Source organism: Drosophila virilis, chromosome 5, assembly GCF_030788295.1.
Source record: "Drosophila virilis strain 15010-1051.87 chromosome 5, Dvir_AGI_RSII-ME, whole genome shotgun sequence".
Classification (NCBI taxonomy): Eukaryota; Metazoa; Arthropoda; class Insecta; order Diptera; family Drosophilidae; genus Drosophila; species Drosophila virilis.
The window spans coordinates 21,850,593-21,877,192 of record NC_091547.1 but is presented as its reverse complement, the minus strand read 5'-3'; the positions used below and the strand labels follow the sequence as shown (position 1 = coordinate 21,877,192).

The window sequence follows — 26,600 nt, the reverse complement described above, 5'->3', positions numbered from 1 at the left end:
TGTATGTGTGTATGTGTGCATGCATGTATATATCTATGTATGTAAGTGTGTATGCATATGTGCATGTGTATATGCATGTGTAAATGCGTACATGTATGCATGTATGCATGTATGCATATGTGCATGTGTATATGCATGTGTAAATGCGTACATGTATACATGTATGTATGGATATATATATATATAAATATGTGCATATGGGTGAGTGTATGTGTATGTGTATGAATGTGTGTGAGCGAATGTATGTATGAGTGTATGTATGAGTATGTATGTATAATGTGCGTATAATGTGCGTATGTATGAGTATGTATGTATGCATAATGTGCGTATGTATGTATGCATAATGTGCGTATGTATGTATACATAATGTATTTTGTGCATCTGTATGCATAATACATACAGACAAATACGTGGGTGTGTATATGTGTGTGTGCATGCTATCTGGTGGACGAGTCTGTATATATGTATGCATGATTCTTATGAATGTATGAATGTATTTAGCATACACGCATGTACACATGTATGCATGCATGTTAGCATGCACATAAATATTCTTTCATACGCAACACAGAACATGTTTAATTTGTTGCGCGACAATTTAAAAAAAAAACGCTCTACTACGCGATTCTCATGAATTCAATTAGGTTCTTAAGATCTTACAGCGATTTTACAGATTTTACTCAGAAAATATTTTATTTTTGTTGTCGTCGTCAAATACTAATTAGTTTTTTATTATAACATAATTATTATTTAATATAGCTACAAAATAGTATTCGTTTATAACTAGCGCTAATCAAGTCTAAAAAAGCAAGCAGATATGTGATCATCAGTAGAATTACTCATATATATGTATATATATATATATGTATGTGTGTGTGTGTGTGTGTGTATTATATGTACGATTTGATATTAGTCATTAAATCACAGATGTATTATTATTTTGCGCACACTGCTCCGCATCGCCGACACCGGGCGTCTGATCCGGCGGCTCCGCATTGAGCACCAGATTCTCAATCGAACGGAATGAGGCATCCTCCAAATGGGTGGACATGGCAGGCGGACGGGGCAGCGTTGTGGCAATGCCAACACCCTGCCGTGGTGGCGGCCGATGTCGCACTGAGGACCGCAATATGGTCACCACATCCTCGGCCGTATATGGACGCTGCGGCTGCTGCTGCTGCTGCTCCAGCGTGGACGTCGCCGAGGCGGGTCGCTGCAGCTTGCGGCCCAGCGACTGTGAGCGCTGCGCATAGCCAGCCGGACGCTGGCCAATCTCAATGGATTCGGGACTGCTGCTGGCAGCGGATGAAGCACCGGCCGCACCTCCACCCGCGCCCGAACACGAAGGATCCGTTAGTATGCTCAGATAATCGGGCGGTGCGGCTGGCGAAGGCGACTCAGTGTCCAAAGAGAGTATGGGACGTGTGCGACTAGACGAATCGCCGAGAACTCTAAAATAATAATATACATTAATTCTTACGAATTTTTTTATAACTAAATATTTAGCTTTACCTGCGCACACTGCGTCGTATGCTCTGGCGCAACAATTTGGCCAGACGCGCACCCGTGGCCGTTGTATAGGAAGGTGGCGGCGTGTACTTGGGCGGCGCATCATTCTGTACATCATGTTGTACAGTCTCCTGCTGCTGCGTGGCCGCATTGCGACGCGCCTGTGCGGTCCTTTGGCGCGCTGAAGATGGACGAAGCGGCTCATCGCCCTCCTGAGGCGGACGATACAAATGTTGAATGCGCTAAAAGCGAACAAGAAAATATGATGATAAATAAAATTAAGTTCGCTAATGGATAACACGCACCTCGAGTATATCCGGTGGGCCGTTGGTCAAGTAGCGATAGATCTGCACAATGGCCGTGACGGGTATGATGAGCACAATGCCAATTTGTATGAGGCTGCCCATTTTGCGGCTCCAGTAGCTGAAGTAGGACTTGCCGCGCCAGTAATAGAATTGATTGGACAGCGAGGCCTTGTAGTCAATCACTGAGAGCGTTATCAGTCCAATGGGCAGCAGTACATTCCAGGAGAGCGCCAAGAATGCGGACATTGAGCCGCACATGCGCAAATCGTTGACCAGATCGTCACCATTGTAGGGGCGACCGCGTATGAGAAAGACGCCAAAGATTTGCGCTGCCCAAATGATGGGTACAAACCAAGAGCCGCCAAGCAAAAAGTCCACATAATACAATATGGATATGCCCATCTCGGTGGCAAACGGTATGCTCAACAGCAGCCCGGTGACGCAGCTGAGCAGCACCGAGCTTGTCGAGTTGCCCAGCGCACTCGATATGGGCTTCCACATGACGCACAGCTGGGCAAGGCCGAAGCCCGCGAACATGCCAAAGGCAACAGCCGCCCAGATCCATGAGATGACATCGCTGGCCAGCGACAGGACGGCTGGTAAAAGTTCCGTGATGAAGCGCAACGCCTGAAAGCCGCTCTCGATATGCAATATGGTCTTGTTGCGGCGATAGGTCTCGCCCAGAAACGAGGAATAGTGCGGCACCAGCGCACGCGGATACGACAACAGCTGCGGATTCGTGTGCGCCTGCAGCGAATACACGGACGTATAACAATCCGGCGTCTCTGTAAGTTGCAACAATTATTGTTTTAAAGCCGAAACTAAAAGTGGCAGTCATCGGTTGCATACCAAACGAGCCGGGCACATAGATATAGCCATGTTGGCGCAGTATCTGTGCACAGCAGAGCGCCATCAGCGCCACCAGGCTCAAGCCGAGCAGCGTCAGCAGCACCAGGAGTATGGCATCGCGTCGCAGCGTCGCTTTGCTGGCGCTGGCATGAGTGCGACTGGTGATGGCTATCACCGAGGCGCCCAGCAGACCCCAAGTCAGAAACGTCTCCTGTGTGGCCGCGGTCCATGTATTCGAGTTCACCAGAAACTCGTCAAAGTCGCTGGCTGCAAACACGTTCTGAAAGGAGCAAAAATAAAGGGAATATCGAACTTAAACTATTGCTTGAGTGTAGCAGACGCACCTGTAAGCTGGCTGGATCCACGACGCTGACAAACTTGCCGGTAACAGCGATGAGGGCCAGCAATGGCAACGTGTTGATCAGAAAGGTTAACTTGCCCAGCGACTTCAGGCCCTTGCAGAGTATGAGAAAGACGGCCGCCCAGATGAGCGCCAAGTAGAACGCCAGCTGCTGAAGAGAAGCGAGATTAGCCGATTATGGAAAGACTGGACACCGGACTTGAGACTACCTACCCGATCATTGACATGGAAGCGCATGCCGCTGGCATCCGGATGCTTGGCCAGATGCAGACGCTGCAGCACCACAATATTGAAATATTCGGCAACTGTGTGTGTCAGATTGCCCGTATCGTTGGCCGCATCGTAGCGATAGGGAAAGGCCAGCTCCTGCCAGCGATAAACGTTGCGCGTGGGCGTGGGAAACACATCGCGCAGATAGACAAGAATCCAGGCGACCGAAACGGTTGAATAGATGGCCAGAAAACACTGAACCATGACCAGAGCAATGCCCACACCGGAGCAGATGGGACTTATTTTCCACATGGAAACCGGGCCCGCCTTAATTTTGGCGCCCAGGCACATCTGCAGCCAGAACAACGGTATGCCAAAGATGATGGAGAGCAACAGAAACTGAAGCAGAAAATTGCCACCATAATTGATGGTGAGCACCGCAAAGCGGCACAGATTGAACACGCCCAGGGTGCAACCCATCAGCGCCAGGGTGCGACTGGCGGCATGCGGCCACTGGCTATTGAAGCCGCACTTCTCCTGCAACAGCAGCTGCGGCTCCAGCGGTGTGGTGCTGCTGCCGCCGTTGCTGCTGCTGGCACTGCAGATGGTCGTCTGGGTTTGCGCCAGCTCCAATTGATCCAGATCGGCCGCGGTGCTAACTGTGGAGCTGTCGCTGCTGCTGCTGCTGCTGCCGTTGTTGCTGCTGCTGGCCAGCGACACGGGACTGGGTATGCGCGAGGAACGCGCCGAGCTCTGCTCCGAGCACAGTGTGGTCATCATGGCATGCGTGGGCGTCTCCAGAGTCGGGGACTCGCGTCGCTGCGTCTGCGCTGGTGCGCTCTGCGGCCGGCTGAGCGGCGATGCGATCAGGCCGCGCGCCGGACTCATGGACGGATGCCCCTCGAGACGACGACCGTACTGGCGCGGTCGCTGCTCCAGCTGTTCGCTGACAGCGCGCGCCGTGCGCTGCTCGTTCTGCAGCAGATTGTCAAAGATGTGCGCCTCGGTGAGCATTTCCAGTGCGCGTTCCTGTCGCTGCGACTCCAACTCCGACTCCGCGGCGGGCTGGCAATCGCTCTGCCGCATCTCGCTGGGCAGCTGCACACGCAGCGTGTCAGCATACGGCGACGCCGACGCCTGCTCAGTTCGCTCCTCCGCCGACGTAACTTTGGTTTCGTCAGCCTGCTCCAGGGCGCGCCCCATTGACTGACGCCTCCAAACATCCACCTGGGCAGCCGTAATGGCGCCCGGCTCCAGTGATGCATTCGAGACGGCTGCAAGCAAATACAAAATGTGAGTCACGCAGAAAGAATCTAAACATAGGCCAATTGTTAATGAGTTTATGTTTCGGCACGACTTTCACTAATGCACGAGATTTTCTTGTGAGCCGCGCGAAATTCTCGGCTCGGCTTCAGTCTGATAAATGGCATGCAAAGTAGTTCATAAAACTTGTTTAAACACATTTAATGGCCAGACAAATTAAACAGCGCCAGCGAACTGTTTAATTATACAGCTCTAATATGCTCTTGCACAGGGTATTATAATTAATTCATGAAACTTGTAACTCGCATTGAAGCTGACAGTTTTACAAAACCATAAAGTCTGCCTTTTTTTATTGTTATCTATTCTGTTAAAACTTGACACAGTTATTTATATGTCAAAGTCGGCCGTACATCATATTATATATGCCTCTATATCATATGGCTGTCATAGGAACTTAAGCTCAAAAATGTTGGGCAAACTTTTCTTTTTGCTTTCTACAAATCTCTCAAATTACAATTTGTATTAGAGATAACCCGGCGTTGCCCGGGTCGAATTTAAAGTATTGATAATACAACACTGCAAAGCCGCTTGCTGCATTTGAACCGGCAACCTCACGCTTGCCAGTCCGACGCTCGCCATGCACAGTTACACAACGAAGCTGTAATGGATATTTATCGTAAACGTGTTGCGTACCCAGTTGCAGAATCGAATTTCAGCTTACGCTTGAGCACAGCTTATTATTTGATATAAATAAGATCTAGAATATCTGAGAAAATAGTAAAATACTTTTTGTCTGCAAGCGTATTTAATTTTCGGCACTCTGAGCACAATTTTTCTGACGTGTTAATTTGACTTTTGCGCTGCAATAAAACTATTTCGATTGAATTAAGCTCTAAATACTTGAATTAATAGAACAAATAACCAAGCAATCAATTAAGTCATGTTTAATAGAACTGCTTTCATAGCTCTATCAAATTTATATTCTAGTTGCTTCTCTGAGAATCGGTTTGGTTAAGAGATTTCACATGGAACTGAAACTGTTTTAGCCGCAATTCTTTTGCCTACTTCCTTTCCAACATGGCTAAAGCTTTCTAATCAAACTGTCCATCCGTCCGAAACATGACTCATTAATTTTGTATCTTAAACAAGTTCCGTCAGCTGATCGAATCACACCGTTCCGTCACAGCTGAGTTCATGCGCCGTTTTGGTTAGTTTAGTTACCTTTGGTGCTGATTGGCGGCAGGCCACAGCTAAAGGTTTTCCGCAACTGATGGCCACGCTGGAACTCGCAATCCTGAGCCGGATGCGCTGCATTCTCTGGTGACTGTTTGTGCTGCTGCCGACGCTTGCGGCTCAGCGGCAGGGTGCGTGTGCGTGGCTCTCGCGTTAGACCAGCTGGACCATGGGCAATGGCCAGTGGATCCTCTTTGTCTAGCTGCTCCAGATAGTTGTCCAAGTCCATTAGATAATCCTCAACCTTGTCATCGTCGGAGCCTGACGATGGGGTGTCGCAGTTGGAGTTGCAGTTGCCATTGAGCTGTGATGCGCCATGCACATCCAGTATGGCATCCAGCTCGTTTAGTACACTGAGCGCCTCGTCCGGCACAACCGCTGCCTGTTTGATGGGCGTACTCAAGGGCGGCTCCTGGTTTACGTCACAGAACAGAACGTCGCGCTCATCGTCCAGAGACAGTGGCATCTTAAAGCTAAGCGGATGCTGCTGCTGCTGCTGCTGCTGATAAAAACTTTGCGGTGTTTGCTGTATCTCAATCAGATCCTCATCGCTGGGTTCGTCGTCGTAATAGTCGCAGGCCTGTTTCATCGATTCGCTGGACAAACTGTGCGAGAGTCCATATCGTTCGGGTTCGCGTAACGATTCTTGTTGTTGTTGCTGCTGCTGCTGTTGTTGCTTCTGTATGCGTTTCTCTTTAGTTGTTATCGTTGCTGGCAAACTTGCGTAGGCATTTGAATTGCGCTTGAATTCCCGGCCTGCTGCTTGTTCTTTGCCGTTCATATTGCTCGCATTGCCGTTCAGCTGTTCTTTGGGTCAGTGCTGCAAAATGACAATTCAAATCCTGTAAATAAACAAGCGGACGCAGTGTTGGTAAGCAGCCAATTGTGGTAGGTCAGGTTTGGCAAGTTCTGCTAGAGATGCGCGTGAGCGAGAGAACAGTGACTGTTACAGCATTAACAGCTGTAAGGGAATAACATAAGATGTTAAATAAAATTAATGCATACAATAAATTAACATTTTGCAACTTTAGCCTTAAATAAACTAACGTTTGAGCGCGACTTGAGTTTATTGACTGATCGACAGTTATAATCCTGCGAATAAACAAACAAACAGTTGGTCAGCAACGAATTGCGGCAGGTCAGGTTTTGCAGGTTCTGTTAGAGATGAGCGTGAGCGAGACAGCAGTGACTATTACAGCTGTAACAGCTGTTATAAATGTTAAATATTATTGGCATATTTGGAATTTTTGCACTAAAATATATATAATTAATTAAGTAATACAAAAACTGTTCATGCATGAACAAAAAAAAAAGGTTTTAACTCCATAACGCAAGCCTTGAATAGCTCAAGTTTAGCGACTTGTGACTGCGACTCGTGATAAATCACAGGCGCAGCGCCAACAAAGCTCAGCTCAAGCCTTAACACCTGAACGCCTGATTGGTGTTTTTTTTTTTTTTCATTTAAATTGTTTTCTTCGCATGATAGCCAAGTGCAATCAAATGCAAACAAGCGCGTGCTTACAGCTTTATGATATGTTTGCACGTGAGTGGACCCTAGGCGACAGGTAGCAAGCAATACAAACAGCTGTCCATAAATTGTGACAGCCGTAAATAGCAAAATAATGCACACATACACATACAAATGGAAAATAAAGAGAAAAATAAATAAAAAGTAGAAGTAAAAAATGAAGCAGCGCGGCGCGTGTTCATTCAACTGATCAGGTGAATGTACTTCCGTTAATAACTTTTGTGCAGGTAAATATATATATATATATATATATCGATAAAATAGTATATATTGCTGCTGATTATTGCTAAAAGGGAGTGGCTTGTTTGCGTGTGTGCCAAAATCTCTGTGTGTGTGTGTGTGTGTGTATTACATATACATACACAGCTTCACATATACATATACACATACATATATTTGCAGTTGTATTTGTCTAGAGCAGCGAGATCGCGATCGTTGGCACGTTACCTCGATTAAAGCAAATGTCTTCTCTCATAGCACCAGCAGCAGCAGCAGCAGCAAATACAAGAGTTTCAAGTCTGGTTTTCTTGTCGTTTCAGTATATTTTTTTGTATACATATATAACCGTGACCTTCTCAGAGTTTTTGTCGCTGCCAGTGTGGCCATAAAATTTGAACACACACACACACATACACAGAGACACGAAATAAAGTCAGCCTGCAAACGGAGCACAGAGAGATCTCAGCTTTTAACACACAATTGCAATGAGGCCTTTTGTGTGAACCTACCCTCCTATTTAAGCTAATAGAATCAAGCAGCAGCAGCAGCTGTATATATTAATTGTTGACTCAAGAGGTCAAATTATTTAGCGAACAGCTGCCATTGATCGCAAATTCACACACAAAAAGCTGCATGCGGCAGTAGCCTCCTTCTGCTGCTTCTCCTCCTCCTCCTCTTCACTCTTAAAGATGGCCTACCTACCGTTAAATTTCGCTCCCGTTTCGTATGCGAATGCGAATACCGAAATGTCGAGTAAATGTAAACAAAGCAATCAGCAATTAGTGCTGCCACACGAAAAACTTTAACAGCGGGGTGGGGTATATGCAGGCACTTGACCTTCATGCAAAAATGGTAAACACCCCAAGCCCCAGCTGCAACTTGTTTTTTTTTTGTTGTTGTTGCAAAAATGCCACAGCCACTTGCAATTTACAATGAAATTGACATTCAGCAAAAATCAAATAAAACTAGTTAATCAACGGGTTGAGACGCTGCGATTAATACACAGACACAACCATTCACACACTAACGCACGCACCGCAACAGCTAGAGCGAGCGTCAAAGAGAGAGAGAGAGCGAGAGAGTAAGACCGCAACACACGTCATTTGATCATGATGCTGCTGGCAGCAAGTTGCCATTTTGGCTATTTCTAGCTAAAAGTCCAAATGGCATTATCCAGGAATCTGGCTTTTTATAAACTAAACTTTCCTTTTCGTTACAATTTTACTGTACTTAATTTTTAAAAGTTGCCATTTTGGCTATTTCTAGCTAAAAGTCCAAATGGAATCTGGCTTTTTATAAACTAAACTTTCCTTTTCGTTACAATTTTACTGTACTTAGTTTTCAAAAGTTGCCATTTTGGCTATTTTTAGCTAAAAGTCCAAATGGAATCTGGCTTTTTATAACTTTCCTTTTCGTTACAATTTTACTGTACTTTGTTTTTAAAAATTTCTCTAAGTGTGGAAAATTTGTGGACGCCTGCATGTGACAAATTTCATTATTATGCGAACGAATTCAAACTTTGTTTAAAAACTTGGTGCAAAAATTAAGTGTTTACGTGTTTCGGGGATGGGGGAAAATCTACCTCAAAGGTGGAAAATTGCGCGTCAAACGAACGTACAGAAATCGTTTTTCGACGATACAAATCTATTAAAGTATTCGAAAAGTCTTTACCCAACCTTTTTTTTTTGTTATATTCAATCGACTTAAACTTTTTAAAATTGTTATAAAATGATTCACGGAATGCGGAAAATACACAATGTTGTGTAACGTGGCCTGAGGTAGTAGGCGAATATTTTAATTTATTTGCCAATGGAGTACGTGGCACGAAATGGTAGAAAAATATTTTAATATTTTAATAATGGAAAACTTGGACGGGTAACACCCGCTATTAATATTTACATTGACTACAAATACAGATGGCAATTGCTAGCAATGTGCTTACATATTCTTAGCCTTTTCTAGCTGTTTTCTTTACTTTGCAACTTCTACCAACACTGGATGCTGCTGCTGCTGCTGCAACAAATAGCGAGAGTTTTGTTTAACTGTTTAACACTGTATTTATGTGTCGGTGTGCAACAAAACTGGTACTAACTGCAAAATGAGCGTCTATTATTATTATGTTAACAGAAAAAAATATTGCAAGAAAAATGCATGCATGCTTTGCACGTTTTTTATGTACCATTTCCTTTTCTTTTTTTTTTTTTGTTTATTAATGGGCAACAACCACTGCAGACACGAGAAAACAACAGGGAGTACACGACGGCAGGGGGTTGGAGCTGGAAACGGGCGTCAACTGCATGCATGAGTAATAGCGTGGCAACGCTGGCAAACACATTTCGTATTGCAATTGCAATTAAGATCAATATTTAAGTAATGCGCCGGGTCGCAGCCAGCGTTTGCCAATTGCTAAGCAATTGAAAAACAGAAGAGTGCACTAACACACACACATACAAATGTATATACAATGTGAGAACGCGGAATTTATTATTTATTTACATACACACACACACACGTACATATGTATGCCAACGTTATAACGGGAATCGCTGCGCTGCTACTGCGTTGTTGAAATACTTTTTGTAAAACAAACACACACACACACACACACACACACAGCCCTGACCGATGAGCGCGTCCCATTTGTATGAAATATAACTGTTCTTATGGCAACCTAAAAGCACAACAAAAACTAAATTTGCTGAGCTGTTGATTTTTTTGTTTTTTCGGCACAAGCTTAGCAGTTTTTGGGGGAATACCTTGGGGATTGGTCATACTGAGTTGCTGGCGCCACCTGACGTTTGACACTAAAAACCTGCCGTTAAAGAAAAGAATACGCAACCACACGATGTTGGATCCTCAATTAAGCAAGAGTTGTACACACACACACACACACCCGATACATACACACGCATATGCTGATAGAGAGATTCGTGTGCGTGTGTGTGTGCGTGTGTATTGTGCTTATTTCGAAACGAAAACGCGGCCAGTACAAAATTTTTGGAAGATATTTTTTTTTTTTCGTAGCGTCAACTTACGAAACGTATCAAGAGTAACAGGCACCAGCAATCGCACAAATACAAATGCAATTGAAAGGGGAGCGCGTTGGCGTTGCTGCTGCTTCTTTTGCTTCTTCTTGCCACACAATCACAATGTTGCACTCTAACTCTCACTCACTATCTCGCTTGCGCTCGCATACTTAGTAGCAGCAGTTAGCATAATGCACACACGCACACAAATATGTATATACATGTAATACTCACACACGCACACATATACACATAAACACATAAACGAGCGCGCGTATTTGGTATCTTGTATCTTGATTTCTTCTAAATTTATCTGCCACAATTCTTTGCGTTGTTGTTGTGCCCGGTACGTACAAACTTCAACTTGACTAAACAAAATAATTATTGTGCGCACTTTTTTTTTGAATTCATTTCAAGATCGGAACGCGCGAGACACGTCCGCTTCGTCAAGAAACAGCCAACTGACGAGTTTGACAAACAAATATAACAACAATATAACAGCTAATATAACACTAGAAGCGCTAGCAGTGCAACTAAAACTGTCAGAAATTATGTTACTTTACAGTGCAATATTCCCCAAACTGTTGGTTACTAATGTTATTGCCTATCGATAATACATTTTTTAGACGCACTTAACAGTGGCTGCCAACTTAAATCGTTAATTTTTTATAATTGTGGTAAAATGGTGCAACTCACAAATTGTTTAACGACAAATAAGCTTAGATCGTAAGCTGTCTCTCTTTTTATTGATACAAAATATTTTCAAAATGCAAGATTGTAAAATTAGTGATCGATAAGCTTCATCATCGACTTAAAATCGCTAACAGCTGTCGTCATTAGCAGCATGTAACCAGAATGTTAAAATGCAGCCGCTGTTATTGAACAGCTGTTCCATGCACCTCTGTTTGCCGCACAAAATATAAAATAAATTAAAATGGAATTAGAGGGTTCCGAGTTGGGCACAAAGGAGTACTGGGAAACCAGCTACACGCGAGAAATCAAAAACTACAAAAGCCACGGCGATGTGGGTGAAATCTGGTTTGACGAGGACTCTCAACAGCGCATTGTAGACTGGCTGCTGAAGCAGGAGACCCTCAATAAACAAACAGCACGTGTGCTCGACTTGGGCTGCGGCAATGGTATGTTCCTGATCGCTCTGGCCAACGAGGGATTCACACAGCTCACAGGCGTTGACTACTCACCCAAGGCAATTGAGCTGGCCAAGGGCATAGCCAAGGATCAAGCGCTGAACATCAGTTACGATGTCGCGGATTTGACCCAGAACGTTTGCCCAACGCTGGGCACCTACGCCATTGTCCACGACAAGGGCACCTACGATGCGGTCAGCCTGTGCCCAGACAATCCCAAGGAGCAGCGTACAAATTATCTGGCCACTGTCGCACAGTTGCTGCACGACAAGAACAGCCTGTTCGTTATCACCTCCTGCAACTGGACGGAGGACGAGTTGCTGCAGAGCTTCGAGCATCTTTTTGTCAAATATTGCACCATACCCACGCCCACATTCAAATTTGGCGGCAAGGTGGGCAATGTGGTTACCTCCGTAGTGTTTAAGAAAAAATGAACAATAAATCAAATGCATTTTTTACCAACACTAACACAGTCAGAAGGTTATTAACAGTGTTGGCAATTGTCGCTAAAAATAGCTAGAAATGGCTAATTTTACTGATTACAAATAAGGTTGAGTGATGCCAAAGAGTAGCTGATGCTAAGTAGCTAAGTCTAGCTAGAATTAAGCTGACTTGGCAACACTGGCTCTTAAGCCTTTCATGAAGGTTGCACTTAAAAACACACTGACTGGGCAGCACTCTTATCTGTAAATGTAACTGCATGCACAATGATAATGCGAGAGAGGGGGCGGGGGGTATATTTAACATTTATATATATATTTATTTATTATTGTTGTTCCATTTTGGTGTACTGCAATAAATCAGCGGACTAATAACACAATGATTAACAAGAAATAGACAGCTGTGGTGAATTCGTGCAGCCGAACTCTATAAATACCCTTGCAGGCAAACAGCATGTTAAGTATATGTTTCAACTAGCTTGTAAATGATATGAAAATAGAAACTGGGCGAACTAACGAACTATGTCTAAGAATAACAATAGAATTTTGGCTGTTCGTGACATTTGTAAATATTTAATAGGGTTCAATGTTTTAAAATCAATAAGCCCATTTCGATCTATATATGTTCCGTTAGTCATAGCTGTGCTGCTAGGGTATTCTAAACAGTTGAGATGATTTCTTTTAAATAAAAGCTCACACAATACGCTTACACATTTGATGCACAGAAACAATGAACATTTCAAGTGCGTTAACTACCAGTTAGCAAACGATAAACAGCTGATAGCTGATAGCCACGCCCACCACCATCCCGAACGGTTGCTTGGGCGTTACAAGTACATAGTAGACATGAATTATGCTAGGGTCTTTCAATTAAGGACATTGCTTCAAGAGAGAAAGGTGCGCACAAATCCTTTAATATCCGCACGACACATGGGACATTTGGAGACGCTGGGCGCGCAATTGTTACAGGTGGCTGCGAGCAGTGAGAAACAGATTCGTTTAGTTCAGATGTACTCGAAGATTGGATTTAGCACTTACCCAAATGTCCGCAGGGCAGGAAAACAATACCGACATCCTCGTCCAGACACACCTTGCACAGGCGCGCATCCTTTAACAGGCGATTCTCCTCCTCGAGCGACAGATTGCCATTGGGACTTGAACTGTTCACTGCAGCAGGCTCCACTGCAGCAGCAGCTTCAACCACCGCTGGCTTGGGTGGCTCCAGTGCTGCCGCTTTACTCGTGGTGGCCGAACAGTCAATGGGCGCTGATGGCTCGGTAACTTCCAGTGCGGCACTGGTGCCGCCTGCATCATCAAATATGGCATGCAACAGATCGTCGAGCGTATCGTAGGCACAGCCCGAACTGGACAGCTTTCGGGCAATGGTGCTGCGCACAATGCCCACATCTATGCCGAGTGCCAGAGCCTCACAGGCGGGCGGCGCGCACATGGCGCTGCCAATGCTAACGGGTAATTGTGGCGCTGTGGCAGCCGTTGGCGATGCGGCTGCTGCTGCCGCTTTGCGCACCTGCTGCACATACTGTGGTCCCTTGGCGAGCAGCACAAATTGGCATTTTGGCGACCATTTGGCGTGCTCTTGCCAGGGTTCATCCTCCTTCTGCCAGGAGCGCAAGCCAATGTTGCAATGAAAGCAACGCACCTGATCGTCAATCTTCTGATAGTATAAGCCCGCCTGGGCCAGTGGCTCAGCGGGCTGGATATTTGTAATGGGCCAGTCGCTGAACGTGCGCAGTCGCGCCTCCATGCAGGCAAATTGGGGGCGCTGCGGCAACTTTGTTGGCTGTATGCCCAGCTCCTCCAGATCCTTGCCAGCGAACTCAATCAACGGACCCATTTGTACACGCGGACAATTGGGAAAGAAGCGTCGATGCTCCTCAAAGGCATTGTCGTTCTTCTCCCATTTGGCAATGACGCCCTTGCACCACACGCATCTCACATGATCCGATTGGTTGAGATAATAGAAACCCGCCTTGGCTAAAGCCTGTGGTGTGATATTCGGATTCTGCAAAGGTAGGAAGCTGATTAGTTGGCAATGCCTGTCAATATTAGTGGGTAAATACAAACGGGCCAATCCTTGAACGTTTCCAGACGATTCGCTTCGATCAGCAAATCCGGGCAAGCGCATTGAACCTGCTGTGTGCTGCCGCCGTCCACGACGCTGTTGCCCTCACAGTCGCTGCTCTGTCCAGCGGCGACTGCTGGCTCCACGGGCACATTTCCACAATGATTAGGTGCCAATACCATGGAGCAAATGGGCGAGGCGCGACGATGTCGCTCGCTCACTTGATCACCGTACTCCCAGTGATCGATGCGTATGTGACACCAGTTGCATTCGGCCTCCAGCCAATTGCCCGTGGCAAAGAAACCGTTTTTCACCAAATCTTCAACCTGGACGGGCGCATTTGTTGGCCACTCGATGAACGTCGCATATCGTTCGCTTTCCAATTCCAGGCGACGATCGGTCATGTTCGTGACTCACAAATGCGGATGGGCGTCGCGTGGTTCTTTTGTCACTGCTTTTAACTATGCAATGATGTAATTTGCTCAGCTGCAATTAAACAAAAGAACCAACAAAACCAACTGGCTGATGTGAAAATAAAGTTTATTGATTGCCCGCCAGTGTGACCGTTCGCTGCACTAAAATTATTGCCTACCCATTTTATAGAGATGAGCAACATCTGCCCACCTGTGACTGAAAGTTTTAGTTTTTTTCTAAAACCACAGCAACTCGTAATGAAAGTGTGATTTATTTAAAATTCTACCTCTTAATAAACATTCTGCATTGACAAGCAACAAATTAGATAACATTCACTATTTGAAAAAATGCTGAAAATGTTAAAAGTAGAGTTGGTATTAAATTGTATATTTTTAATACATGGTCACACTACATGTTGCTGTGGTAGAAAAACATATGTTTGACAGGCAAATATAAAAATCTGCATTATTCCTTTATTTAGCCCATAAAAATCATAATATGCCTTGTACTCTTCAACGTACTCATTTTTATTGAAAGAATCACTTAGAAAGACTTGCTGCTTAAAAACGTGAAAACCAAGAGCAAAACGCACGCAGTGCGTTAACGCCAGCTGATTTTGTTGTCGGGTTACTCCTTACTGGAAGTAGGTCCTTGGCTTTCTGTACGAGAACAGCTTCCTGTTGCCCTTGTGGTGGACACGTTGCACCAATGGGAACTTGATCTTGGAATCGTGGAACTGCTTAACATGGACACGACGCGTCTTTGAGGCTGGGATCGATTCCACCTTAATGATTTGAATGGAGTGGGCACGGGCACGATGACGAGCGCCCATGTCACGGTAGCACTGTGTAACGGCACCGCCCACAGTCAGGTCACGGTACTCGCGGTACATGTTGTGTGTGCCCGAACGAGAATCGTAGCGCAGCCAGATGCCAAAGTTCTTGATCTTAATGGGCGATGTTTCGTACACCTGCTTCAGGGACACAATTTCGCCGGTAGTCTTCTTGAACTTCTTCAGCTGGCGCAAAAAGTACCAGAAACGGGATTTGGCGACAATGTTGTCGGGAGCAAAGATGCGCATCTTGTACAGAGGCGTCTGTGGCTCCTTCTCGCTTGGCAGCTTGCGGCCAACGACCTCGTATTCCTTCAACTGCAAGCAAACAAATATGTTAATAAGTACAATAATTACTTTTTTGTGTAAACAAATGCGGCAAACGGGCAGTCCAACACACACACACACACGCACGCACGCACGCATACAAGCAGGCGCGTGGACAAACGTTGTTGTTGCTGTTTGTATAGGTTATGTGTTCTTTGAATGCATATTAATTCAATTTAATATAGGCTTAGTGGTAACATTAAGTCTCAGTTTAATTAAAAATTTCTCAAAATGTGCAAGCCTTCTGCAGCAGTGCCTGTTTAATGAAAGCAGGACGGCCGCATTTTCCACACTACAGCGGTTAGCCTTAATTTTGGTGTTTTTCGCACAGTAATTGCTCATTTTCACACAGTCTCTCGAATGCACTTGCTGTCAGCTATGTTTGACTGCCTGCTGCACACATTTTCTGCACAATTTACACTAGTTTTTGTTTATTTTTGGCAAATACTAACCAAACCCTTGGCTCTCATGATGACGGCTCACGCGAAAAAGGAAACGGAAAGAGATGTCAAAATGCTTTTAACACTGAACCCAAAACTTACACGCAGTGTTGCTTTTGGACGCTGCCGAGAAGCGTTGCTTTTGGACAGTCACCACAGCGTGTTATTGCCATGTTATCGACGCATTGCGCATCGCTAGACTTCTGCGCGTGTTCAATGGCTGCGAACGTCGATAAAATTGCTAAAAATTTGCTTTTCACGCGTTTTTTAAGCAACAATAACAGTAAATACACAAACCATATACAAAACTGATAGTGCGTGCAGCAAATTGCCAATGGCCCAAACCCTCGAATTAAGCAAAAAGTGAGCTCAAAACATCAGCCCATCAATAGTGAGCAGAGAAAAAAGAAAATGCAAAGCGCAATGTGAGAAGTGCAAAAAAATTTCCTATATTCACAATTTTAGTAGCGCAACCAAATTTGTGCGCGGTAAGCAAACACGCATAATTGTGAAATTCAAGCGCGTGTTTTTTTTCGCCCCTATTACGCAGCCAAATGCGCAAAAATATTAGAAAATAAAACAAAAATTGTATAAGCACTGCGACGACGTCTGGCCTATCCACACACAAGAAGGTAGACGAAAAGAGCGCAGGGCAAGGGGTGTTGTTCTTGTTCAGAAAAACGCGCGGCCGCCGCTCCGCTGGGCGCTCCATTGCCTTGCCTCGCTCAGTTGTGCAGCGAGCGTCCGTGCCGTCGGTTGTGGTTGTGACACCTCTCTCTCTCTGTGTATAGTTGTTTTGCGCGCGTAAATATTGCTGCGTGTCCGCCCCGGCAGCTGCTACTGCGAGCAGGTAAGAGAGACAGACGCGTGCTTAATTATCAAAAAATGGAAAGAAAAAAAAAATCTACTACAATTGCGATTACATGAGTTTTGATTTTCATCTACGGATTTGTTATGCGCATAATATTTAAAGTAAAATTTGCAAATTTATTTATAGCCAAAAGTTTTGCTTTTGCTTATTTCATGCTCCCTCCGCCTCCGCAGCACATTTTGCGCAATTTATTTTGGTATTTTCAATTATCCGATTCTGCTTTGTGTGCGCACTTCGTACGGCACCAGGGCTGGCGAAATAGCCACCAGCAGCAGCAGCGGCAATGAATTGAAAGAATTTGATTTTCGTTTTCCCTTTTGTTTTGCTGCTGCAAATGGCTGCTTCTAGTTTTTTGTTTTCTGTTTTTATCGCTTATCTCGCTATACAACGGAATAACGTATTAAAATATCAGGCAGCGAAATGCAAATATATTATATTTTTGTTTTCTTTTGAATCACAGCAGCTGTAGAAAGAAGCTCAACTTAGCAAACGGTAAACACAACGTCGCTGTACGGCATGCAAAGGTAATCAGATTAATCGATTTATATATATATCGATAACATGTAATAATGCTCATTGTTTTCGTTATCGCTATTGCCTTGGCAGCGCATAAATGCAAAAAGATGATGGAAACATTGGAACAGCAACAAACAAAGAGTACGCCTAACAGTGAGCCCCATGCGGGCAATACGGAAACGACGCCGGCAGCCAGCGAAGAGGATGACATTGAAGAACACTGCAATGCGTTCGAGCTGGAAAATGAGGAGAAAAACAGCAGCAGCCCGCTACGTGAGCTTAGTCTAAAAACCGTAGCTGAGCAGAATGAAGCGCAAAATCACCTAGAGAATGGACAAGATGCAGAGGAGGAGCCGGCAGCCTCGCAAGAGACGGCACAGGGTACATCTTCAACTGCCGACAGCCTAGACGAGTCATTTGAGCAGCCAGCCGAAAGTTCTGTGAAAGTGGAGTGTGAAGAGGCCGCGGAGGATACTGCTGAGGGTGGCGATGCCGAAGAGAAGCCGTCCACATTGCTCGACGCCCAAAAGTCTCCAATCGACATTAAAGTTGAAACGAAAAGTCCTTTATCCACGCTCAAAGATGATGTTGCTGACGAACCCTCCTCCTCGCCCGGCAAGCCAGATGAGCAACAGAACGGAGAGATTGCGACAACGGGTTCGCCTGCGATGCAATTTGATACGGAAAGATCGCTACATGATGAATTAACTTTAACCGATAACATAAAAGTTGAAGAGAAAAGTCCTTTGCCACGCATTAGGTCAGATGAAGAAGATGTCTCTTCGCCAGCGATTAAAATGCCCGAAGATAATTCTCCATGTGAGCAGAAGAGCATTTGTGAAACATCTTCGCCTGTGTACAGAGTCGTTGGCGAGAGTTTTTCCAATGATGAAGAGGATAATGTTTCACCAACGATAAAAGTGATTGAGAAAACATCTTCACCTGCCCACATGCAAGAGGAAGATAGATCATCATCGTTTTCATCTGCACTTAAGATCTCTGACGACATTAAAATCGAGGGCGATGAAGATTTTTTAGACCGAGTGCAAAGAAACGACGACGAAGGAGAGATGGAGCAAGAGGAGGAGGAGGAGGCGGCATCGTCACCTGCATTCAAAATCGATGAAGATGAATTTGCTTCAAGTGCAAACGCAACCAAGGAAGGGGAGCTAGCATCACCTGCAACACCAGCTGCGACGCCTGTGTATAAAATCAATGATCTTTCACCTGCCAGCATACCAGATGATGATGATGATGATGATGAGGATTCCTCACAAGGATTTAATGCTGAAATTAAAATCGAGGAAGCCAGTCCAAAGTTGCCAAAAATTGAGCGCAAATCCCCCATGGAAATCATTAAGATTGAGTCTGATTCTGAGGATGAAGATGTGCAGGTAGAGGTGGAAAATGATGTAGATGAAACTGAAGGTAATCAAACAGCTGCAACAGATTTACACCAATTGGAGCAAAGTGATAATTTGATTAAGCAAAAGCAAAACATGGAGACGCCAACGACGCCGTCGCCGTCGCCGACGCCTAAGGTGAAAATAAATGGCGCACATGCAGCAATGGAAGAACTGCAGCCGATGTCTGAGCTGGAGCAGGAGAGATTGGAAGATGCAGTACAACAGTCTGTGATAGCAAATAACGAGAAGGAAGAGCAGCTGGAGCTGCAAAACACCGGAAGAAGAAGCAGCCGCAGCAGCAGCAGCAGCAGCTCGGTCAGCTCCACCTCACAGCAGCTGGTCATTGATCAGCCCGAGAGCGAGCAGCAGCTGCGAAAACAGCAGCAGCAGCCGCAGCTGAGCCACGATCAGGAGCAGGCAAAGAATCAGCAATTGTTGCTTGCATTGAAGCGCAGGCGCAGCGGCAGCAACAGCAACAGCGACAGCGACAACAACCCAAAACCATCAGCCAAACAACAGTGCGTGGAGACGGAGGAGCAACAGACGTCGTCCTTGCTGTTGCAGCGTCTGCAGGCGCCAGCGCCGAATAGCGGCGATGTGGAACAGCAACTCAGCTGCTACAAGTGCAATGCAAACAAATTTGATAATTTTCAGCAGCTAAATGCGCATTACGCACAATGCAAGGCACACACCGAAGCGGCAGCAGCAGCAGCAGCAGAAACAGCCACAAAGTCAACAGCAGGAGTAGCAGCAGCAGACGCAGCAGCAGCAGCAGCAGCAGCAGTTGCATCAGCTATCCCAGCGCCAGCAGCTGTTGCCGTGCCCTTGACCAGTCCCGCACCTGCTACTGCCCTCAAGAAGGAGCGCTTCTTTCGCTGCGCCCGCTGCAGCACTGTGCATCAGTGCTGGAACTTTTTTCTGCACATGCGCGAGGTGCATCAGCGTTACATTTGCCTGTACTGTTCGCATGTGTTTGCCAGCGTTGAGAAACTGTCGCTACATCTGGAGAACAAGCACGACATGGATCAGCGTCATTTTGCCAACATTGAGGCGTGGCAAGCGCTGCAATCGCAAGAGGATCGCGCCCGTTATCTGGTCTGCTGCAATTGCCAGGCAAGCTTCGAGCGCGGCAGCCATTTCGATGATCATGACTGCGCCGAACTAATGCAGCCCTGCGCCCTGTGCGGCCAAAAGGCTGGCCATGCCAATGGCTGTCGCAATAGCAGCAGCACCACAGCCACCAACGCCAACAACAGCGGCAGCAGTCGCAAGAAGACGGCGGCGCGACGTAAGCGCAAGACGGCCAAGAGTAAGCAGCCGCCCAGCCAGCAGTTGGCCGAAGAGCAGCCCAAGGCAAACAATCAGCAGGAGGACGAGTCCAACTGGATGGAGACGGATGCGTTGGTGCCTCCTGAAGCGCCAGCACAGCCAACGGCATTGCCTGAAAACAACAGTAAGTGAAGGCCTGAATGGGCATAAATGTCTAGGGAGCGTACAAAGAAGCCATTTGTATTGAATTTTTGATCTTGACATCTATTTTCCGCTTAAAAGTTCTGTCTGAGCACTTTGGCATAGACCTACTTGGGCCTCTACCCAAACACATTGCTTCCACTGATTATATTTACACAAACCTGCTTGGACTTTAAACTTTGAATTTGGTTTGATCATACTTGAGAATTTAGTTAGCGCAGACAGACTCGGACAGAAATTTGATCAATGAGAATGGTTGAACAACTGTTGCATTAAATTGAAATATCTTTAAAAAGCCAACAGAAATGCATGTGTATATATTTTCACTTTTTAAATTCACTTATGCGTGCGGAAAATGTGTGAAAAACAATTTGTACGCTTCTTTTCGCATTTAACTACTCTGCTCAATGTAATTTGAACTAATCAATTGAAACAGTTCCAGCGCCAATTGAGGTTGCGCCACAAGAGGATGCGGCGCCCAAGCTGGTGGTGCCGAAGATGATGCTGCGCGTGCCGAAAGAGTTTCAGAAATCCGTGGACGCAGCGCTCAGCAGCACAGACACCGAGGAGGAGGACAACGATGAGCTGGCAACATCGGCAGCAGCAGAAGCGCCAGATGCAGCCGAATCCGAAAGCAGGAGCAGTGCGATGCCGCTGCTCACCGTGGATGCAGTGGAGCAACAGCAACAGCAATTGCAGCCCATGTCATCATTATCGGAGGACACGGAAACCGCCACCGAGACAGCGTCCACGTTTCAGGAAACGGCGCCCGCAATGCCCGCAAATGCTTCACTAAACGAATTGGAGGACGATGAGGATTCGCCAGCGTTAAAGCTGCCGTTGGTGCTGGCCGAATTTGAGCGCACCAAATTGGACATAGAGCGCACCATGGCGCTCATGGTGGCCAAGAGGGAGCTACAGGAACAGCAGCAACAGCAGCGTCAGCTGCAGCAGCAGCTGCAGCAACATCAGCTGCCAACTGAAGCCAAGCAGCAGCGCGGCCGCTGGTCCCTAACGCCGCCCGCATCCCCGCATAATAATCCCATAAATGAGACGACGCATGTGCCAAAGGTGCTGCAGGAGCAGGAACAGCTGCTGCCGACGGGTGAATCGGTGGAGCCAGCGGCAGAGCTGTTGCCTGCGTCTGTGCCGCAGCGTCGCGATACGCTGGGCAGCGAGTGCATGGAGCTCGATGATAGCCTTAATGAGGAGCAAAATACGCAGCAATCGGAGCAGACCGAACAGTCCGAGCAGTCGGAGCAACTGCAGCAGCCATTGGACGCAGAGCCAGCGGCGTGCGCAACGCCGCCGCCACCACCGCCGCCCGCCGATGGCATTGAGGTGGCCGGCGCGGATACCCACACAGTTGAGCTGCAGCTGGACAGGCCGCTGGACAAATTCGAAATGGTGGACTTTGGGCGTCTATGCCTCAAGGCTGTCTATCCCTTTTGCCTGTACTGTAACCATGCGCGGCGCATTGCTGTCAATGCCAAGCAGCTGGTGCTGCATCTAATCGCACAGCATCGCTTCACGGCCACCGTGGACAGCATCACGGCCGAGGAGCTGCAGGCGGAGACCATTGTCGCCAAGCTGAAGAGCTACTTGCCCGCCCTGGAAGGCAATCACTATTTGAATTCCATGAGTTGCTGCAGCTTGGAGCAGGGACGCTTCGTCCAACCCTTCAACGAGCGCATCTACGAGTGTTTCCAGTGCCGCTATGTGACGGCCACCCACAAGGAGCTCTACACGCACAATCGCCGGCTGCACATTAAGACGAACATCACGTGCTGCATGTGTCGCTTGAATTTCTTTAGCTACAGTGAACTGCTCTGCCATATCTGTCCGGGCATCGCTACGGGCAACGTATTCGATGTGCAATTCCGTTGCTGTCTGTGCGAGACGGCGCCGTTGGCCTCCGCGTTCCGGCTGATGGTGCATCTGCGGAAACAGCATCAGGCCTGTGATATCTGCCTGGAGGATTGCCATACCCAGGCCAAGCTCTCGGCGCACGTGTGGAAGCACAAGCTGTTGCATCTCTGTTATCGCTGCGGCATTGCGTATCGCAACAAGCAGGACATATCCAAGCATTTGTTCTGGAAGCATGGCACCGAGAGCACCAGCTGCAAGCGCTGCCTGCAGAAACGCTGGCGTCATGTCTATCACTTCTGTGTGCCCGCCACGCAATTCACCTGCGAGCATTGCCAGTTCACATTCAGTAAGGCCATCTACCTGGAGGTGCACAAGCGCCAGCATGTGGGCGATTATCGCTATGCCTGCAATGAGGAACAGTGCGAGGAGAAGTTCGTCTCGCGTAAGCTGCTGCTGAAGCATGCGGCACAGCACGAGGTCAAGCAGCTGGATGACGACGAGGAGGATGAAGAGGAGTCGTCGTCCAAGGATCAACTGACCAAGCTGGAGCTAGAGGAACAGCGCACATCGAGCGCAGCTTCAGAGCAGCCCGAAAGTAATGGCCAGCAGCTAAAGACGGAGAACGAGCCAATGTCATCGCCCAAGTCCGAGGCAGCACATCAAGTGGATGGCGGAAAACTGAAAGACAAAACGACGCAGCCAGCACTGTCGGGGGCACAGCAGGAGAAGGAGGAGCAGACGCCGCGTAAGCGACGCAAGAAGGCCAAGCGCAACAAGGCCTCGCTGGAGGACTTAAATCTGATTGCGCCCAATCTATCCGAATCGGACAGCAGCGATGATAGCGATTCAGATGCCGGACGCAGCACAGGGACACTGCAGGAGGCCCAGGCACATGGCACGCTGCCCATGCGTGCATCTGTGGATGATCTGGACATGCCTAGGATAATGCTATCGCCGGCCTCTGAGAGCGATAATGAGGAGCCCAATAAAGAGTTGGTCAAGTCAGAGACAGAGCCCAAGCTGGAGCAGCAGCAGCTGGAGTCAATGAAGCAGCAGCCGCTGAAAGCGGAAACGGAAACGGAAATGTCTGATGGGCAAAAGCCCAAGCTGGAGACGACAGATGGAGCTGGCGAGACGCAAGAAGTGCCAGATATATGGAAAAATCTGTTGCAAAATCAGCCGGCTGCAGTGGCCAAAAAGGAGCCGGAAGCCCTGGAAGTGCAGCCGACGGAAGAGCAGCTGCGTCCCACGAAACTGCATGTGGCCTGCTCCGATCATGACTATTGCAAAATGCAGCGCACGCCGCCGCCCACGCCCGTGCCCACACCCGATAAACCAGCGCAAGTGACGCCCAACAAGTCGAAGCGTAGCGCGAATGCCGCCTCCAGCGATAGCGACAGCTCCAGCAGCTCCAGTTCCAATTCAGACTCAGACAGCTCCAGTTGCTCGTGCGGCTCCAATTGTAGTTGCAGCTCCAGCGGCAGCAGCAGCAGCGATGATGACTCCGACAATGAGTCGCAAAGCTCGCCTAAGAGCCCCAACAAGAAAGTGGCCAAGAAGAGCTCGTCGGAACGCATCCAGGAATCCCAGAACAACCTCAACAACAATAACAACAACAACAACAACAGCGAGGAATATGTGAATGTGACGAGCAACAATGAGGAAGAACTGCGTCCGGCAATGCCATCGCCCAAAGCGCCGCTCTACAATGAATCCGACTTTGATACGGCCGTCTCCGACACAGATGAGGAGTTCTACGATGCACATCCGCAGAAAATGGCCAGCGAGATGCTGGCACAGAAACGTCTGGCGCTGCTCTCGGCCCAAGCGACAGAGGTGCAGCCGCAGGACGGCAATGGCAACTATGGCATTGTGGAGAACAGTCGGCCATCGACGCCATCCCTGCCCGAGGAGGCAGCTGCGTTTGCGGACAAGCGTGAGCGTGTGGCCAAAAACAAGAAGAAGAAACGTGAGCGCAAATCCACATGCAAATCGATGAGCCAGGCCAAGATGATGCCCGGTGGTGTGCCGCAAATGGTGCCGCCGCAACAGCTGCCGCTGGGCTTACCTCCAGGCGCCGCCGCCCTCGCAGAAGCCATAGCAACGCCGCAGCAACAGCAGCAGCAACAACAACAACAGCAGCAGCAGCAGCAGCAGCAACATATGCTGCTGCTGACGGAATCGCCGCTGACGCCCATCACACACCGGCCCAGCTGGCAGCCGCGCATGAGCGAGGGCAGCAGCTGCTCAGATGCCGATGGCCAGCTGAAGCGCTCGAAGCGCACCAGGCGTCCAAATAAATTCTATGGCTATACGAGCGATGATGAGAACATGAGCAGCGTGCTGGCGCCCCCGTTGCAGGTGGGCATGCAGCTAATCAAGCCACAGCCGCCGCCGCAGCTGACCTGGGCCAAGGAGGATCTGCCGACGCCGGCCAAGCAGCAGCGCAGTCGCAGCAATCATGGCGAGCATCACAATCATCACCATCATCATCAGCAGCACCAGCAACAGCAGCAGCAGCAGCCTCACCAGCAGCAGCATTCGCATCAGCACAGCAATGGCAGCTCGCGGAAGCGCAACAGACGCGCGCCACTGAGCGGAGCCGGCTCTGGCAGTGCCAGTGCCAGGCGCGGTGCCAAGCGTGTCAAACAGCAGCCGGCGACGCCAGCAGCGACGGTGACAACACCGCAGGCGGAGCAACTGCAGCTGCCGCCCATACCCACACTGAAAATACGGCCCGCTCTGCTGCCCGTCAGCGCAGCGCCCAGCGACAGCAGCGATAGCAGCTCGGACGACGAGAATGCCGAGATAAATGTGACCAGTCTGCTGCCGCCCATACAGGCGCCGTCCGTAATGATGCAGCAGCCGCCCGTGGCCGTGGCGCCGGCAACGTTGCCAACGCCGCCACCGCCGCCGCCGCCGCCTGCGACAACCGCCTTCAATCAGCCGATACCGCCAGCGCTGCTGCCAAATCCGGACTTTGCCACGCTGCAGTACTTCAAGGCGAATAATATACGATATCCCATACGACCGCCGGCTGGGGCGCGACTGGCCCGTGAGGGTGAATCGGTATATTGCTACTGCCGTTGTCCCTACGACGAGGTCTCCGAGATGATTGCCTGCGACGGTGATAATTGCCTCATCGAATGGTTCCATTTCGAGTGCGTTGGCATCATGGTGGCGCCGCAGGGCAAATGGTTTTGCGCCGAATGCCGGCCCAAATATTCCGAGGGCCTCTATCCGGGCGTCAAGGCCAAATAAACTGACGAACTGTGTACATAGTTCTAGATAAACTAGGTTAAGGTTTACAAAATCCTAAATACCCTTTACATATACAAAAACAAAAAAAAAAAACCCCAAAACAGCAACAACACCCACTACAGAATGGATTACGCTTATTAAATGTTAAAAAAAAAAATGTTCGATGTCTCTCCAAAACTTCGGATCAATACGAAAAAAAGAAAAACTATAAAAAGAAAGATTTACAAAAAAAAAAATAATTACATTTAAAGTAAATGCTAAGGGAAAAGCAGATAATATTATGGATTATATATATATACCCAGGCTCAAAGGCGTCTCTCGCGACTTGGCTGCAGCATAAACTAAGCTAATCTTAAATAAATATCTTTAATACACACACACACACACACACACACTTAAAGATATATATATATATATTATATTTTTGTAAATATTTGCGAGTTGCATATACGAATCGTATATATATATAAATGTGTATGCAATTGTACAATACTTAGCTCATGCAAGATCTATATAAACCTTTAGACTTAACTTTAACCCAGCATCAATAGTTATAAATATGATTATGATAAACTCTAATGACCTATCGCTAGTTATATGTAAACAAACTAAACAAAAAAAAAAAAGAAAAACTAAAAAAAAAACAACTAAAAGCAACGTCTAATTGCAAACGAGATGCGAGAAATAAACATTCAATAAGTGAACCATAAACTTAGCTTAATTGTGTTTCATCGATTTGGCAGATATTGTGTTTTAATTGAAATTAAAATATGCAATAAAGCTCAGCTTAAAACTATTATCAAATATTTGCTGGAACTGTAGAGCTTGTCCGTTTCAATGGATCTCTGCTTGGGCGACAATCTTTTGACCCCCTGGAAAGTTGTTATTGCTTTCTTAAAGAGACCAACTATGAGCTTAATGTGTGCTGTTTCAAATATTAAAAGTTTAACTAGCTTAAATACAAACAAAATACAGTGCCCCTTAAGATCTTAAATTTGCAAACAAACACAACAAATTATT

The 26,600-nt window shown here is 47.2% G+C and overlaps 5 protein-coding genes across 11 annotated transcripts; 2 read left to right on the top strand and 3 right to left on the bottom strand.

Moving 5' to 3' along the window:
- Positions 1-665: 665 nt before the first annotated feature.
- Positions 666-10,973, bottom strand: bdg (sodium-dependent transporter bedraggled). Of its 4 annotated transcripts, none has more exons than XM_070210308.1 (8): positions 10,738-10,973; positions 5,719-6,691; positions 3,238-4,508; positions 3,008-3,175; positions 2,664-2,943; positions 1,815-2,599; positions 1,513-1,751; positions 666-1,451 (listed from the first exon to the last, which is right to left on the bottom strand). In XM_070210308.1, exons 2-8 carry the CDS (start codon positions 6,509-6,511, stop codon positions 917-919), a joined length of 4,071 nt encoding a protein of 1,356 aa, XP_070066409.1. In that variant the 5' UTR covers positions 6,512-6,691; positions 10,738-10,973; the 3' UTR covers positions 666-916. The 4 variants fall into 4 exon arrangements, with proteins under 4 accessions (XP_070066409.1, XP_032293226.1, XP_015029505.1 ...); XM_032437335.2 differs by having other exon boundaries at positions 5,719-6,572; XM_015174019.3 differs by having other exon boundaries at positions 3,008-3,172; positions 5,719-6,572.
- A 395-nt stretch (positions 10,974-11,368) lies between these two features.
- LOC6627155 (EEF1A lysine methyltransferase 2) lies at positions 11,369-12,119 on the top strand. The gene has a single exon (XM_002049123.4). It carries the CDS (start codon positions 11,438-11,440, stop codon positions 12,083-12,085), a length of 648 nt encoding a protein of 215 aa, XP_002049159.1. The 5' UTR covers positions 11,369-11,437; the 3' UTR covers positions 12,086-12,119.
- Positions 12,120-12,390: 271 nt separating this feature from the next.
- Diap2 (Death-associated inhibitor of apoptosis 2) lies at positions 12,391-14,746 on the bottom strand. The gene is made up of 3 exons (XM_002049124.4): positions 14,177-14,746; positions 13,130-14,114; positions 12,391-13,064 (listed from the first exon to the last, which is right to left on the bottom strand). Exons 1-3 carry the CDS (start codon positions 14,576-14,578, stop codon positions 12,976-12,978), a joined length of 1,476 nt encoding a protein of 491 aa, XP_002049160.1. The 5' UTR covers positions 14,579-14,746; the 3' UTR covers positions 12,391-12,975.
- Positions 14,747-15,091: 345 nt separating this feature from the next.
- On the bottom strand, positions 15,092-16,343 carry RpL18A (ribosomal protein L18A). Its single transcript, XM_002049125.4, has 2 exons — positions 16,200-16,343; positions 15,092-15,738 (listed from the first exon to the last, which is right to left on the bottom strand). The coding sequence occupies exons 1-2, from the start codon at positions 16,215-16,217 to the stop codon at positions 15,223-15,225; spliced, it is 534 nt and encodes a 177-aa protein (XP_002049161.1). The 5' UTR covers positions 16,218-16,343; the 3' UTR covers positions 15,092-15,222.
- Positions 16,344-16,383: 40 nt separating this feature from the next.
- Positions 16,384-26,291, top strand: MESR4 (misexpression suppressor of ras 4). Of its 4 annotated transcripts, none has more exons than XM_032437334.2 (4): positions 16,384-16,550; positions 17,519-17,582; positions 17,665-20,433; positions 20,887-26,291. In XM_032437334.2, the coding sequence occupies exons 3-4, from the start codon at positions 17,682-17,684 to the stop codon at positions 25,578-25,580; spliced, it is 7,446 nt and encodes a 2,481-aa protein (XP_032293225.1). In that variant the 5' UTR covers positions 16,384-16,550; positions 17,519-17,582; positions 17,665-17,681; the 3' UTR covers positions 25,581-26,291. The 4 variants fall into 4 exon arrangements, with proteins under 4 accessions (XP_032293225.1, XP_032293224.1, XP_032293223.1 ...); XM_032437333.2 differs by having other exon boundaries at positions 16,384-16,675; XM_032437332.2 differs by having other exon boundaries at positions 16,384-17,037; positions 17,522-17,582.
- Positions 26,292-26,600: the final 309 nt, after the last annotated feature.